At 42.8% G+C, this 16,174-nt stretch overlaps 1 protein-coding gene across 1 annotated transcript; it reads left to right on the plus strand.

Annotated features, from left to right (window-relative positions):
- Positions 1 to 297: 297 nt before the first annotated feature.
- Positions 298 to 14,375, plus strand: SLC25A51 (solute carrier family 25 member 51). The gene is made up of 2 exons (XM_039545997.1): positions 298 to 509; positions 11,365 to 14,375. Exon 2 carries the CDS (start codon positions 11,402 to 11,404, stop codon positions 12,278 to 12,280), a length of 879 nt encoding a protein of 292 aa, XP_039401931.1. The 5' UTR covers positions 298 to 509; positions 11,365 to 11,401; the 3' UTR covers positions 12,281 to 14,375.
- The last annotated feature ends 1,799 nt before the right edge of the window (positions 14,376 to 16,174 follow it).

Consider the following 16,174-nt stretch of genomic DNA (forward strand, 5'->3'; position numbering starts at 1 on the left):
GGAGCGGCGCTGTGCGGGGGGCAGGCACCGCCCCCATCCGACGTGGGCGCAGGCGGGGCGGCTCAGCGGGCGGCGCCCAGCCACGGTGCCCGGGCGCAGGCGCGGGGGGCTCTGCGGGACTGTCACGGGGAGGGGGAGGGGCGGGTCCGTGGTGGGCGCGGCGCGCCGCCGGGCTCCCGTGGCCGCCCGGCTCCGCGCGCGCGCACAGGCCTGGCGCGAGGCCGTGCCGACGCAGAGGCCGGCTCTCCAGCTGATTGGGTCGGGGCTGGGGGCTCGAAGCTACCGGAGAGTCAGGGAGGGGGGTGGGGCCAGGGCCAGGCGACATTCCCTGGTCACGTGGCGCGTTTCTGCCGCGCCGGGGCCCTGGCGTCCACGTCACGTGCCGCTACTGGCCAGCACGCGCGCAGGCGCAGAGCGGGGCACGTCGGGCTGGGCCGGCGGTGGCCGAGGAGGAGGGTGCCGGGCCCGGCTCCTGTCAGCGGGCGCGAGCGGCCATGGAGCCGGCGCGGGTGAGTCGCCGCCCCTCCCCGCCGCGGGGCCGGGCCTGCCCTGGGGGGTAGGGAGGCGCCTGTGGGTGCCGGGTGAGCCCCGCCCCCGCGCGCGCCGGGCCGCCGGTCCTAGGCGCGGGGGTGAGGGGAGCGTTGGCCGCCGCGCGCGCGCGGGACCCTCCCGCTGGAGGGAGCCGCGGCTCTGGGCGGGGTCGGGCGCGCGGGCTCAGGCGGGAGCAGCCTGGCGCCAGTGACATGTTCCGTGTCCGTGATTTCACCCTCGCGCGCTGGGCGCGCCCCAGGGCCGGGGGGGAGGGGCAGGCAGGGCTCCGCTCCCCTTGGGGGAGGGTTCACCTTCGTCCCCAGCTGGGGGGACCCCATGTCCTGATTTTATAGGGACAGGCCCGATTTTGGGGGGGGGCTTAATTCTTATGTAGGTACCTGTTACCCCCCCCCCCCCGTCCTGCTTTCTCACACTTGCTGCCTGGTCACCCTATTCCCAGCGGGAGGGTGCGAGCCACTTGCCAGGACGGTGTGGCTAGAGCTCAGTCCGGGGCAGTGGTGCACCCAGGGCCGGCTCCAGGCACCAGCTTAGCAAGCAGGTGTTTGGGGCGGCACGTCCAGCTATTGGGCGGAGGGTCCCTCACTCCCGCTCGGAGCGAAGGACCTCCCGCTGAATTGCCGCAGTCGCGATTGCGGCTTTTTTTGTGGGTGGGGTGGGAGAGAGGCTGCTTGGGGCGGCAAAACCCCTGAAGCCGGTCCTGGGTGCACCTCCGTCTCTCCTATTCTCAGTGTTGGCGTGTAACAGTCCGTGGGCTGTAGGACTTTGATTTGGGGTGCACTGATCAAGTGGAAAGCCTCAATTTAAACCATTTTTTTTTTAATAAACTGAAGTACGAATGGATAAGTTTATTTTCCAAAGAAAGGCATGTTCTCACTGGTTGATAACATGCTTTAATGGTCTTCACTTTCAACTAAATAGAGGCTTTACACTAGATTTGTTACATCTTTTTGCACCTTGGAGGGCACGCTATAATTGTACACTTATTTAAGCTATTATATAGCTTATTTGTTGTAAATTTTTAGTATATTAGAAAATGGTGAATGATATATTGCTTATGTACCAGACAATTAACTCCCCCGCATTGTTTGTGTCAAGCTGAAGTAGAAGGGTAACTGGAATTTAAATACATAAAAAAGCATATAAAATTTATTTTTTATTACAAGAAAAAACCCTTAAGTGTTTGGATACATAAGTTTCATCAAAACATGTTTCACATTTACAGCTAAATAATTTATTAAACAGGGATTAACTGTAGTCAGTGAACTAAACTGATTATTTCAGGCCAGCCTGCAAAAACTTTCAAATATGCTTAAGTAAAAGTGACTGGAGCTTAAGTTCCTTCTAGCCTAAGGCTATGGGAGAGTGTCTCCTGCCAACATAGCACAGTCCACAGTGGCACTTCTGTCATTGTAACGTATGTCAGTCCGAGAGGGTGTGTTTTTCACACTTCCGAGCGATGTAAAATTTTACTGACCAAAGTGTTTGTGTAGCTTTAGTCTCTTCTTCAAGACTAAGGCTATCTCCTACGTTACTTAGACTGAGCTATTGTGCCATATTTATAAAGCTTGACCTCAAAAGTTAGAATGGGGAAAAACATCTTCCTTTATATAGAAAAGCAGCCTTTAACTCAAAGTTTTTGATAGTCTCCGTTTTGTTTAAATGTTTTGAGTGACTTATAGTAACTTCAGATTTAATTTTAAACAGCTTTATTTTTAAAAAGAAAAACATCATAATATAAATTTAAAAAATCTGATTTAAATTTAAAAAATTCAATTTTTATCCATCCTGCTTTGATCTGATTTCAGTTGTAAGTATGGTGTATGGGTGGCCTGTGATATACAGGAGGCCAGACAAGGTGATTTGGTGGTTTCTTCTGGCCTTTAAACTCTATGTGGAGAGACTCAGGCTGTCTACACACTGCCACATTCAGCGCTAAAACTTTAGTTGGTTAGGGGTCTGGAAACACCTTCCCCCCCCCCCCCCCGAGTGACAAAAGTTTTAACGCTGAACACGGTGGATTTGATTTAAATCACTAGTTGGGAAGACTCGATTTAATCATGGATTTCTACATAAAAGTACATTCTTGTTGGTTGTTATAACCTTAACACACATTCTTCACAACTCAGAGATAGATGAGACCCAAAGTGGGTCTCTTTTACGGCCTGCTGCCATTATAGATTTTCCCTTTTAGTGAGAGAATGGTATGGTGGATCTCAAATCAATGAAGGCTACACTCAGAAAGACCTCAAGACTTCTGGAATATGCTGCTCAAACTGTTCCACTTTTGTTTCTACTGCCTGTCCCTCCCTTCTCACATTTCTCTCCAGACTTCCTCTCCTTCTCCAGATCTAGTCCGCCCCATCAATCTTCTATTCACTGAACTTTTTGAAACTTTGCACTTTGAGAGAGGTAAGGGATTGACTCTGCGTACACAAATTTGCAGAGGGACAATAGGGTTGAGGTCTGTTATTTCTCACCTCTATATTTATTTAAAAACATTTTTGCTGTTAACAAGCATGTTATCTCTGGACATGTGAGCGCTCCTGCCGACAAAGCCGCGTTCACGCTGCCATTTGTGTCAGCGAAACTTTTGTCTTTCGTGGGGGGCTTTTTTAAGTACCTGTGAAAGACGAAAGTTTTGTCGACAACTTCAGTGTAAACAAACCCATATAGATAGCGCTTTATTCCTGGCGATAAAGCTACCACTGCTCGTTTGGGGTGGGTTTTTTTTAATCGTCAGGAGAACTCTCCCCTGGTGCTAAAGCATGTCTACACTGCCCACATCACAGCGTGGCTGCACTGTAACATGGGCAGGGTAGACATACCCATAGAAAGTAAAAATGTCTTGGGAACAAAGCTGCAACTGAATGAGTCTCGTTTTATTGTTCTAGCTGATTGAATTGTAACAAAGCAAACAGCATACGGCAGAAAAGTAAATTAGACTTTTACAGTTCTTTGATGACTTAATCTGCAATGTTAACACAGACTTTTAAAATGACTTTTATGTTGATTGTGCCCCTTTAAAGAATGAACATAAAGAAAACAAGGTAATTAAAAGAAAACATCCTTATTGCTTGGTGAAAGTAGAGAACTTTAAAAAGCACTCAACTGGGAGTGAACGCAAAGGAAAATTATAAGCACACGAAAAACCTGCTTAGGAGTTGGCTCAGCCTTTTTTTCCCTGGGAGGTACTTCTGTTCTAAATTTAGATCCTATTCTAAGCTGCTTCTGTGCTTCAGACCAGTGGTCCTCGAATGTTTTTTTTTTTTTTGGCATCAGGTCCCTAAAACCATCTGTTTCATGTGACAACCCACCGAAAGGCTGTAAAGGATTATAGTAACTGCAAGGAATTGCACTGGGGTGTGGTGTGGTTGGACATCTCCTTTCGGTGTTCCACCTTGTACCAGCACTTAGGAGTACAGGCATCATCACTACAAGGGATTTTGTGAGCAGCTGTGCACCCTTTTAAAAGTGCTCCTTCTCTAGCTGAGGGCTAATAGGTGGTGAAGACTGAGGAGCCCCATTGCATGGGTTGGAGTGGTAGGGAAGTAGGCAGCATATGGATCCTACCTACGCCTGGAGGAATTCTGCATCAAAAAAAATAAAAATTCTGCACACAATATTTTAAAATTCTGCATATTTAATTTGTCAAAATACAATATAATCACACAAATTTCAATTATGTTGGTAATTTATTTCAAAATACCTGTCAGCAAGTACATCTGTAACAATACAGACAATGAAAAAGATTCAGGAAATGTTTTTGTCAAATAGATTCCTTATTAGGCGTATAAATACAGAACTTTGAGTAATTCATTTAAACTGCAATACAGAACTGTATTTGCTGCCCCCCTCAGAAGCAATGCAAAGGCTTGGGGGAGCCAGGGGTAATGGAGGAGCTGAGGGAGAGGGAAGGAGCTTGGGAGTGAGCCTGGAGGGTTGTTGGGTGTGGGTGGGAGAAGTATGGAACAGGTTATTTTTGGTGGCAGGGAGGGATTGTTAGGGAGCCTCCCCGATGCAGACCCTGGCTGACCCCTAGCCTCTCCCATTCAGTCAGGCACATCTGCCCCTGTACCCCCATGTGTCCTTGCGCTCCCTCCCCATCTGTCCCTGTGCCCCCTCAGCCAGCCCTCTCTCCCATCCCTGTGTCCCTGCACCCCATGTGTCTCTGCGCCCCCACTCAGCCCCTCCTTCCCCCATGTGTCCCTCCACCCCCTCATCGGCAAAAGGTATAACTGCAGCAACTTTCCAGCAGAAGTTATTTTCTGCAGAGGAAAAAAAATTACGCATGGCACATTAATTATGCATGCACGCAGTGGTGCAGAATTTCCCCAGGAGTAATCTTACCCTGAGAGATTGTATAGCTTTAATAATTTCTTTAGGTTTCTCCACCATTGTTGTGTGGCCCAGCTGGTGTTCCCTTCCAACTCACTTTGGGTCATACCTCATGGAGTGAGAATTTCTGCTTTAGACTGTCAACAAATATGTTCTTTGACAACACAATAAGTATTTTTCATCCTGAGCAGGCTTATTTTAATAAACCTGTATGGCTGAGAAAGGTAGCTGTAAAGTATGACTTTACCAGTTTTTTCATAGTTACTTTTCAGAACAATGTTAGACAAATGAGAGGATTGGGCCAAAAGAAACCTGATGAGGTTCAACAAGGACAGGTGCAGAGTCCTGCACTTAGGATGGAAGAATCCCATTCACTGTTACAGACTAGGGACCGAATGGCTAGGGAGCAATTCTGCAGAAAAGGACCTAGGGGTTACAGTGGATGAGAAGCTGGATATGAGTTAACAGTGTGCCCTTGTTGCCAAGAAGGCTAATGGCATTTTGGGCTGTATAAGTAGGGGCATTGCCAGCAGATCGAGGGATGTGATCATTCCCCTCTACTCAGCACTGGTGAGGCCTCATTTGGAGTACTGTGTCTAGTTTTGGGCCCCACACTACAAGAAGGATGTGGAAAAATTGGAAAGAGTCCAGCGGAGGGCAACAAAAATGATTAGGGGGCTGGAGCACATGACCTATGAGGAGAGGCTGAGGGAACTGGGATTGTTTAGTCTGCAGAAGAGAAGAATGAGGGGGGATTTGATAGCTGCTTTCAACTACCTGAAAGGGGCTTCCAAAGAGGATGGATCTAGACTGTTGTCTGTGGTACCAGAAGACAGAACAAGGAGTAATGGTCTCAAGTTGCAGTGGGGGAGGTTTAGGTTGGATATTAGGAAAAACTTTTTCATTAGGAGGGTGGGTGAAGCACTGGAATGGGTTCCCTAGGGAGGTGGGTGAATCTCCATCTTTAGAGGTTTTTAAGGTCAGGCTTGACAAAGCCCTGGCTGGGATGATTTAGTTGGGTTTGGTCCTGCTTTGAGCAGGGGGTTGGACTAGATGACCTCCTGAGATCCCTTCCAACCCTGATATTCTATGATTCTATGAATGTCTTAATTAATGGACTTGCTTTCTGTGTATATTCATTGTTGTTTCTGCTTAATTGTCTATTGTATTACTACTTTTTACTTCTATTAGTCCTGCAGAACCAATAGAGCTCTGAAAGAGTTCTCTCTGGATTCTGTTGCAGTTTTCACATTATCAACAAAATTAAGTGAGTTCAAACTGCAGAATCTTTATTGAGGAGTGTGCTAGGGAGAGCTGAGTTTGACTTTCAGACTGTTTGCAGAGCTAGCTGTTGGTGCTGAATCGGGATTTCTTGTAGTGGCTTGGTTAGTCAATGATTTTCGGGGGGAATAGCTCAGTGGTTTGAGCACTGGTCTGCTAAACCCAGGGTTGTGAGTTCAGTCCTTGAGGGGGCTGTTTAGGGAACTGGGGCAAAAATCTGCCTGGGGATTGGTTCTGCTTTGAGCAGGGGGTTGGACTAGATGATCTCCTGAGGTCTCTTCCAACCCTGATATTCTGTCTCTTGCTCCAGAATGTAACATTTATTTAAAAAATAAAATCTTTAGCCTTTAGTAGCTGTGAAGGTAATTTTCAAATGTAAACCAATGTATAGTTAAGTCTGCCTGATCAGAAACAGTTATAAGGGAAGTCTGAATTGTCTCTATTCATTTAAAGGGAGATTTAATTCTGAAGCCTAATAACTTGCATGTCATCATAGTTAACTATTTCACTTTGATCAAAGTATGTAATAAGTAAAGGGATCTAGCCAATCTGAGTGGCATTCCATTTTAGCATCTTTAGTGGGTGGAATTTTGGTTATGAGAAGATTTTTCATTTATTTCTCTCTTCTCTCCCCTCCACCCCCATTAAACATCCAGTTGGCGTTTAGAACACAATTCTGTTGTTTGCAAATTTAGGCAATTTGATACAAAAATCAGTGAGACAATGCCATGTTTAGAGTCAGTTTTTGGAGTAGAACCAGGCTTTAACATTCATGTAAGTTCTGTCATGTACTAGTTGAGTTTCTTGTCAGCCGTTTGCAGCAGTATCCTCCCTGTATGATTGCTTGTTTACATAGACACATTTTTATCTCCTGATATGGATTTGAACTAACAAATCCCAGTGTTACCCACCTCTGCCTTTCCTGCCTTTACATGGCTTAGTCCTCTTTGCACCAAAATAATAAATAGAATAGACCAGGGGTAGGCAACCTATGGCATGTGTGCCCAAGGCGGCATGCAAGCTGATTTTCAGTGGCACTCACACTGCCCGGGTCCTGGCCACCGGTCCAGGGGGCTTTGCATTTTAATTTAATTTTAAATGAAGCTTCTTAAACATTTTTAAAACCTTATTTACTTTACATACAACAATAGTTTAGTTATATATTTTAGACTTATAGAAAGAGATCTTCTAAAAACGTTAAAATGTATTACTGGCATGCAAAACCTTAAATTAGAGTGAATAAATGAAGACTTGGCACACCACGTCTGAACGGTTGCCGACCCCTGGAATAGACTATATATTTTCTCACAAGGGTCTCGACTACCCAGGTAAAAAAAGCTACAATATGACCAGCTAACACAAATTCAGAGGTTTTAGTCTGCTTCTACATGTATGTTACTAGGGCTTTTCAGTCATGTTAAGCTAAAATGATTGAAGGAGGCACCCTTTTTGCTTTTATGGACAAGTTCCTAAAGACCTCAGACCTGGAGAAGTGTGTGATGCAGGGAGTTAGGGAGCATGTTACCTGTAGATCAACTAGTTCAGATCAGTCCCAAACTGGTATTAGCCGAAAGTTACCAAAGGTGGCTCCTGAGTAACCTATATGGAATGATTTGGTGGTCTCGGTCAAATTCCTAATGAACATGCGGCCAAATTTAAACAAAAATTAAAAAGCCCTTGCCATTATCATTGGAACTGTTTTAGTTGGTCTTAGCAGAGAGACCAAGGCCAGATCTACAGCAAAGACTTCTGCTGGCATAGCTGTAATTGGTCAGAGCTGTGACCCCGATAACACAGATATGCTGGCAGACACTCCTAGTGTAGATGCAGTTATACCATCAAAACTGTGTTTTTATTGGTACAGCTTGTTTTGTTCAGGGGGTGTTTTTAACTATACTGGTACAAGTTGCTGCTCTGCCAGTAAAGCTGTGTCCACAGTAGGAGTACTTTGCCTGTATAGTTTACAGGCATTCCTGTACTGGTGATGTGCTTCCTGTGTAGACATATAACCTAAGACTAAAGACATGGAGACTGAACTACATTTTCACCTCTAGAAATGAGGCGTGGTGGTATGCGTGGAAGTCTGCAGTACTACTACCTGGGTTGTTAATTAGATGTTTTAGGTACAGGTCATCAAAACCCACTCTCTGATTGGTGATGTCATGTTCACTTACTAACTTACCGTAGTGCACAGCAGGGACCTCATCGCCAAAAGTCAGGAAGATTCCTAATCTTTCACCATTGTCACATTAAATAGTTACAAAAAGGTAAAAGGCAATGGGATACAAAGTATCCCCTTCGCACGGTTCCCTCACCCTACTGTCATTTGTGTAGCCCAGTGGGTAGAGCGCTGAGCTGACATTCTGAGGGCTGGTTCTGGCCTGCTGGGTGACCTTGGTTCCCCATCTGTAAAATGGGGATGATGATAATGATGCTTATCTCCTTTTTAAAGTGCTTTAAGATCTACTGATGAGAAAAGCTTTCTATAAGAGTTGGGTGGTGTTATAACAGCTGTAGGGATTTACAGGCATTGGCAACAAAGGCACAAACCAAAGCTTATATCTCTCCCTAATCCTTGAGGACTATATCCCTGGCAATAAAGTTTAACTGAAAAGTAGCCTAGGTTCTTCTGAGCACTATTGGAGGAAGTGGCAGGTTCCTTATAAAGTACTGCTGCAGGCAGAGATTTATCATAAAGACTTCAAAGGAAACTCCTCTTCCCAAGAGGCCCGGCTTTGGTAATAATAAGTGCTTGAGAGACAACTGGAGCTTTGGCTACACTTGCATTTCAAAGCGCTGCCGCAGCGCTTGAAGCTAAGTGTAGTCCAGCGCGCGCGCTGAACTCTCCCAGCAGCCTCCTCCCCTCCACCTCCCACCTCTGTGGGGGAAGGCGCTGGGCGCTGGGCCGGCGGCTCGCTGGGCTGCTTGACTGACTATGGCGGCGCTTGCAGCGCAGCAGAGGCAGCGCTGCAGTGACACTGCCCACCCGCTGCAGCTGCAGTGCAAGCTGCAGTAAAGCCCTGGGATGCTTTTTGGTTAAACTTAACAAGGGTGAGGTGAGTAAAGTAGTAGTTCTACACTGCTCCTTACCTCATAAATTCAGCTGCTTTGCAGGCAGCAATTTGTGGCCTATATAAATTTGGTTCTTTGTTTAGATTTTTTTCAATAGAAAATGAGGATTGAAATGACTATTGGACCACAGACTGCTACTGATGGTGCATTTGGTGTTAAGCTGTCTAAGGCTTGTCTACACACAGTTTTATTCCAGTTTAATTATTTCAGGAAGGGGTATAATTTTTCTACTAAAATAGTTAAATTGGTATAACCCTAGTTATGGATGCAGTTGTATCTGTTATAGCTTATTCTCTTTCTTTATAGCAATAGCTACATGGGTATAAGGCACCTTTATGTAGATTTAACTAAATTGACCTACAGACACTATACCAGGATAGTTAAAGCCATTCAGCCCCTGGTATAGAAGTAGTTACACTAGTATTAAAGTGCTCACATAGTAGTGTGATACATACCTTCTTTGTGTAAAATGCTTTGAGATTTACTGATGCAAAGTGTTTATATAAGAGCTAGATGTTAGTATTTCTGTACAGGAAGGGGAGTAAACTCTACCGTATAACTGCATCCACAGTAGGGCTTTTACTGGTATAACTACTGTAAAAAAATCAACCCTTAACCAAAATAATTACACTGGTAAAACTTTTAAATGTAAATCAGGTTCAGATCAGTTCTTGGCTGTGGTTATTTAGGGTTTCCCATGCATCCTGCCTACCACACACAGGCTGGCAGTGACTGCACTTATGGAAATGACCCCATATGCTCGTGCCTTCTGATGGAGAATGCAAAGCAGGATAGGTTTTAGAGTTTAGACACCTTTAAATATCTCCTTTTAGAAGTCTGAGCTATATTTAACTATTCTAGAACTGAATGAGATTCCCAAACAATATAGCCTAAGATCAGATGTTAAAGAAAGGAAAAAAATATATTAAAACCAAACACAAATAATATATTTGGGTCTAAGACTTCCTAGCTTTTCTCAGGTAGGTCACAAAACTTTGAAATTGCAGCTATTTAGAACTCTCTGTAGATAATACTTGTATTAAGAACTCACTTGTCCCAGTTCTTCTCTAACCTTTAACAGGACAATGTGTGTGCCTAGGATTGATTAATTGTAATTATGGAGTCAGCTCTTTTATACTTACTTGCCTGTGCTGTAATACCAGGTATGCAGACATAGTTACTTAAATTACCTTACCATTTTGACAAGCCACATTTGAATTTATGGCTTGGTTAAGTGGGATAACTTCTCCCCTCCCATCCCCAAAGCCACTGTATGTTCAGGTTGCATTCAGTATTTTACAGAATGCTGTTTCTCTTTGTAATCAGGTTGTGTGGGTTTTTATTTCCCATCCCTTAATGCATTTCACCCTTGCCAAAAAGATCTTTCAAAATTGTACAATCAGCACTGATTTGGATTCCTTCCCACCCATCCCATTATATTTTTGTGACGTTCTGCCTTTGGATAAAACCATGTAGGTTGCTAATTGACATCTGTCCAACTGCTTACTTTCCCTGAGTTAAGTTGTTATAATGTAGACAGTTATTTAGAGACTATACCCATATTTTCTGTAGTTTGTGATCTATAATTTCTACTCCATAGCAAATGTGTTCTTTACAAATAAGGTTTGGTCTGTTACAGGGTCATGTAAAATATGAGTCTGAATAGTCAAGATGACTTGTAATAACAAGTTTAAAAAAACACAAACTTTTGTTGATTTGTTTTGTATTAACAATTGTCAAAATTACTAATGTGTAGCGTAGGAACCTTACCTTCTGAATTTACTAATTTACTAACTTCCACTTACATTTTCAGCTTTCATTCTGTGTATAACTTTTTGCATTTAATCAACAAAAAAGTTTCCTGCTTTTTTTTATCCTGCCTTGTATCAGTTAGCTGAACGATGTATAAATCTTTCAGTTCTTTGAGAGCTGTAATACAGCCACTGAAACCACTTGTACATGTGTGAGCTATCAAATGTGGCATTTATCATTCTAGTCCACTGAATTTTCATGGAATTGCTTGAAGACCTTGTGCATGCAAAGGACTTATATACACGAATTTAAAAAAAAAAAGCGGGGTTCTGTGCAGCTTTGTTCATGTTCTCCTTTACCTTCTTGATGTAGGAGAGGACAACACTCATATGAAGAAAGAAAGAGCAGTATGATGGATTCAGAAGATCTTGTCATAACAAGTTCAAAGCAAGATATTGCTCATCACCTTGTAAAAGTTAACTCAGGTAAACATTACTTTTGTGGATATTGTGCAGCCTTCACCAATATAGCAATCACCTTTCCCATCCAGAAGGTCCTCTTTCGACAACAACTGTATGGAGTGAGATTAAGGGAGGCAGTATGTCAGTTACAGAGAGATGGAATCCGAAACCTGTACCGTGGACTCCTCCCTCCCTTAATGCAGAAAACGACAACTCTTGCCCTGATGTTTGGCTTGTATGAGGATTTCTCCTCCCTGCTCCAGAGGCACACAAATGCACCTGAACTTGTGACTTGCAGTGTGGCAGCAGTGCTTGCAGGAACCTCAGAAGCTCTTCTGACACCTTTTGAGCGGGTCCAGACTTTGCTTCAGGACCACAAACATCATGACAGATTTACAAACACTTACCAGGCTTTCAAGGTGCTAAAAGACTATGGAATTAAAGAATATTATCGGGGTTTGGTGCCTATTCTGATCCGAAATGGACCGAGTAATGTACTCTTTTTTGGTCTGCGAGGACCCATCAAGCAGTGTCTGCCCGAAGCAACTTCTTATAGTGCCCATTTGGTCAATGACTTTATCTGTGGAGGGCTGTTGGGTGCCATGTTGGGATTCTTGTTTTTCCCAATTAATGTTGTAAAAGCTCGCATGCAGTCTCAAATTGGTGGGGAATTTCAGTCTTTTCCAAAAGTTTTCATGAAGATTTGGCTAGAACGTGATAGAAAACTGACACATCTTTTCAGAGGAGCCCATCTGAATTACCATCGCTCTATTATATCGTGGGGCATAATCAATGCAACATATGAATTCTTGCTTAAGTTATTATGAAAAATGTTACCTTCTATGAAGTCTCTCTGCTCAGTTTTGGGTATTGGCACATTGAGGTCACTTATTTCCTACGATCGAATTTGTCATAATCAGACCTGTTCATGAATAACACTGAAATTTGGAGAGTTTAATTGCAAAATGGTGGTTACATTTCAGTAGGGAGAGAAGTAATTTTTACCAGTGCCTGCTTAGTCTGAAAGGTAATTACACTCAATCTTATTAATGGTCTTCAGTCTTTATGGAGTGAATGTTGGCATTGTGTCTAGATCTTAATTTAAGAAAAATTGGTTTGTTCAAAAGTGCTGTCTTTATTAAAGTATTTAGATGCTGGAAGGTGAATTCAGCCATACCTGAATAAACTAGTTGAAACTTACTTTCTATTTAAATGTTGGCTTTGGCTTAGAAACTTACTCCAGGTCACCCTCAACCTTTCCTAACACTCCTGGTGATCAAAACTATGCTTGATTGTGCACTTTGTGGAATATGAAAGTGAGGGAGGCTGACAAAAGCTATTTAGTTTCTCTACTTGGTAAACTTGGGAGGTCTGATGTACCTGATGCAGTTGTTGTAAGAGTACTCTGAACTCCCGTAATGTTTCAGGTTTCCCAGGTATCTTTACTGTTTGAAACCAGACTGCCATCTTTTAATGAGGATGGTGTTACTTCTCAACTATGCCTTAAGATTCAACAAAGCCAACATGAATTATTTTTACCAGCTGGTCTCCTAATATGAATGCCATCTTGTCAAGCAACATAAGGTAGCTACTATGGCTATGTCTACAATGCACTTTTTTAACCGTTTTTTACTGACAAAAGGCACTGGTGTGGACAGTGCTTTGTTGGCCGGAGACAAAGCTACTGCCCCTCGTTGGAGGTGGTTTTATTTTGCCAGCAGGAGAGTGGCTACACCGGGCACCTTACAGCGGCACAGCTATGGTGCTGTAAGGTACGCAATGTAGACATAGCCTACATTTTCAACTTCAGCATAAGCTGATCCAGTGCAAAGTAGGGGTATGTGTACATATGGGAAAAGGGAGTAGCAGGCAGTTGGGGTTGGGTGGTGGGGAATGAAACAAATTTTATCTAAAAAGCTTTAAAGTGTCCTTCATGTTACAATATCACCTATTTGTGAACGTGGAGTATTTTATTTTGTCTTTTGTGCTGCTTAGTTTGTTGCAAACAGGCACGGTGCCAGAAAGACGACGTGGTTTCTGCAACATTAAAACGTACAGAAGTAGTATGAAAACTGATGGGAGTCAAAGTACTTTGTAGACAGCTTTTGTTGTATTAAGGTAATTTATGTCCTTTTGCAACTATTTTTACTTGCTTCCCGTGAGGTTGTAGCATCACTGATCACTTTAGTCAGTATTTTTAGCTGAAGCTTGCTCTACCCTCCATTTTATGCCTTGTTCAGGGTATATCACTGTAGTGGAAAAGGCACTCCGATACTATGGCGAGGAAGACCATATAAGCACTGGGCTTGGGGGTTTCTCTGTGATCATTTAATCATGTTGATAAACACTCTCATAAATATTAAACAGAAGTAATGTTGTACTTGGTATTCAGGTGGATGTGCTTTAAGGCCTTGGAGAAGAGGGCAGGAACACAAGTGTGATTACCAAACTAGTGGTCTTCATATAAAAAAGACTGATTTTTTGTATATTTTTATGCAAAAAGGGTTCAGATTTTCATATTTTGTGGTGAACATGAAAGCTTTCAGAAATTGCTTTGGATGGGTTTTTTCTTAATTTTAGAATGAACATTACTTTTTTTATGTATCCTTAAATTTTCAAATGCTTATGGTTTACTCTTACCTCATTTCAGTTGTTCACTTGACATAACGGCCCCTAAATAATTACTCCCAAACAGTATGTCCTATTTCTTTGTAATCTATAGCTCTGTACTACTAAGCTTCACAGTTAAAGATGGCCAAACACAAATAAAGCACATTGATATTTTGAATGTTGTGATTATATGGATTTAAATATACTGTCTGAGTGTTTGTTACTGGTGGAATCTGATTTTACCAGTGTATTGTTTTTGTAACCTTTCCTTGATGGAATAAAAACAAAAGTAAATCTGTTTCCCCAGCCTTAGTTTTTTGTAGCACGTATTTTTTTCCTAACTCTGTTACTGGCACTTGGAAAAAAAACCAAACAAACCATAAGTTGGAGCAAACAAAGCAAGTGTTGGCAATTATAGTTCAACAAAACAGAACATTTAGTGGGGCTTGGCCTCAGGCTGGTTTGCTACTATACACCACTTCACAAGGGAAGAGCCTCTTCCATTTTCAACTTTTCTGTCATGATTACCAGGAGTTTAGAGGCCAGCAGGCATGGCTAAATGCCTCTTACCAGAATTATACAACTTGGTTATACTCTGGGTACAGGAGAGCTGTCAGTGAAGTTAATGGGAATGCAAAAGATGAGCTATCTTGGGTTTAATAAAGATCTGGTAGTATCTGAAATTATATTCCAATGATTTGATGAGGATTATTGGATGGACTGAAGTCTCTTGGCAAAGCTTAATGATAATGTATCAAGTTGGGGACAGGTAGGTGGTGGTAGAATGCAACAATTAGTATTTGAGTGAGTCCAGACTACTATTTTCATATGAGTTGGAGGAACATATACTGTGCAGTTTAGTAAACAGGGATGGGTACCAAGTATCAGTAAGATAAATAGTACATAGGGAGATAGTGTTAAAATGGACAAAAACTAATTGGATGCAGGTGTGGGAGTGGTGGGACCATACTTGTTTGCACACACCCTGCTCCCAGGGAGTTCAGTCTAGTTACTGCAGAGGCTAGATTGTGCTAGGAAGAAGTGTTTGTGTCAAATGACCCACAACAGAAGCATGGATTAAGGTGCACTGAGGGGAATAGGAGAAGAGAACCCTTCTTAGACTTTAAGATGCATTTTCATAGATGTGCCAAAGCAGGGAAGTCCATCGGACTCCTGTCAGGCTAGCTGGATTATTATTCGTGGCTGGGCTCAGTATCAAAATGAAGTAGGAAAATCAGTAATAGCTTAGTACTCTGCTTTTAGTGTACAGACTCAGACATATCCTATTACATGGGGTATTACAAAACATACTGATGGACACACATTGGCATTATGGAAGATTGTTAAAGTATTTCTGCTCAAGTTTTATTAAGCTAACTTAAGTTATTACCCCCATCTTGGTGAACAACTTAAATGTTTATACCTATTCTTGGTATTAGATTAATCTGAATAAACGTGGGCAGGGGTTTTTGGTTGCCTTTCCTGGGGTTACATGCATTTTATGGCAAGACTCAAATACATAATTTCCTAATTGCCAGCATTGTATGCTATGTAGAGTGACTCACCTGGTGCATCAATCTAATAAAAGTGGAGATACAGTAGTGTACCAGATGCTACACCTCTGATCTCCAGAGCCTTCTCTAGACTTACCGGCAAAAGCTGTGATAATAGCTTAAATACTGACAGTGTGCAAAAAGGAGATTCAGAAAAATAAACAGTCAATGACTGGTTCTTTTTCACCCCTCAAAAGGGATGTAATACTTGAGAATCTTAATTTATTTCACTAAGTTGAAGCAGTGGCTAGGACTGGAAGCAAATAGTGCAGTAAAGAGCTATGTGGTTCTGGTAGAAGTATGGAATGGAACTTAACATTTAGAAAAAATGCACCCTATCGCCTTTCAAAAAATGCACTGAATTGCTTTAGTAAATGTTTAATTTATTTTGCAAGCAAGAGAAACTGTTCACAAACAGTACAAGTTACTGAATAGGAGCAAGTACAGTATATTCAGAACAGCTCTGCTACTTGGTATGTATTGTATTAAAAGTCTACCCCCTCTGACTATGAAACCTTGAGTATTTCAAAATATTCCACACACACAACTTACTCATGT

This window comes from Mauremys reevesii, linkage group 6 (genome assembly GCF_016161935.1).
Source record: "Mauremys reevesii isolate NIE-2019 linkage group 6, ASM1616193v1, whole genome shotgun sequence".
In the NCBI taxonomy this organism is placed as follows: domain Eukaryota; kingdom Metazoa; phylum Chordata; order Testudines; family Geoemydidae; genus Mauremys; species Mauremys reevesii.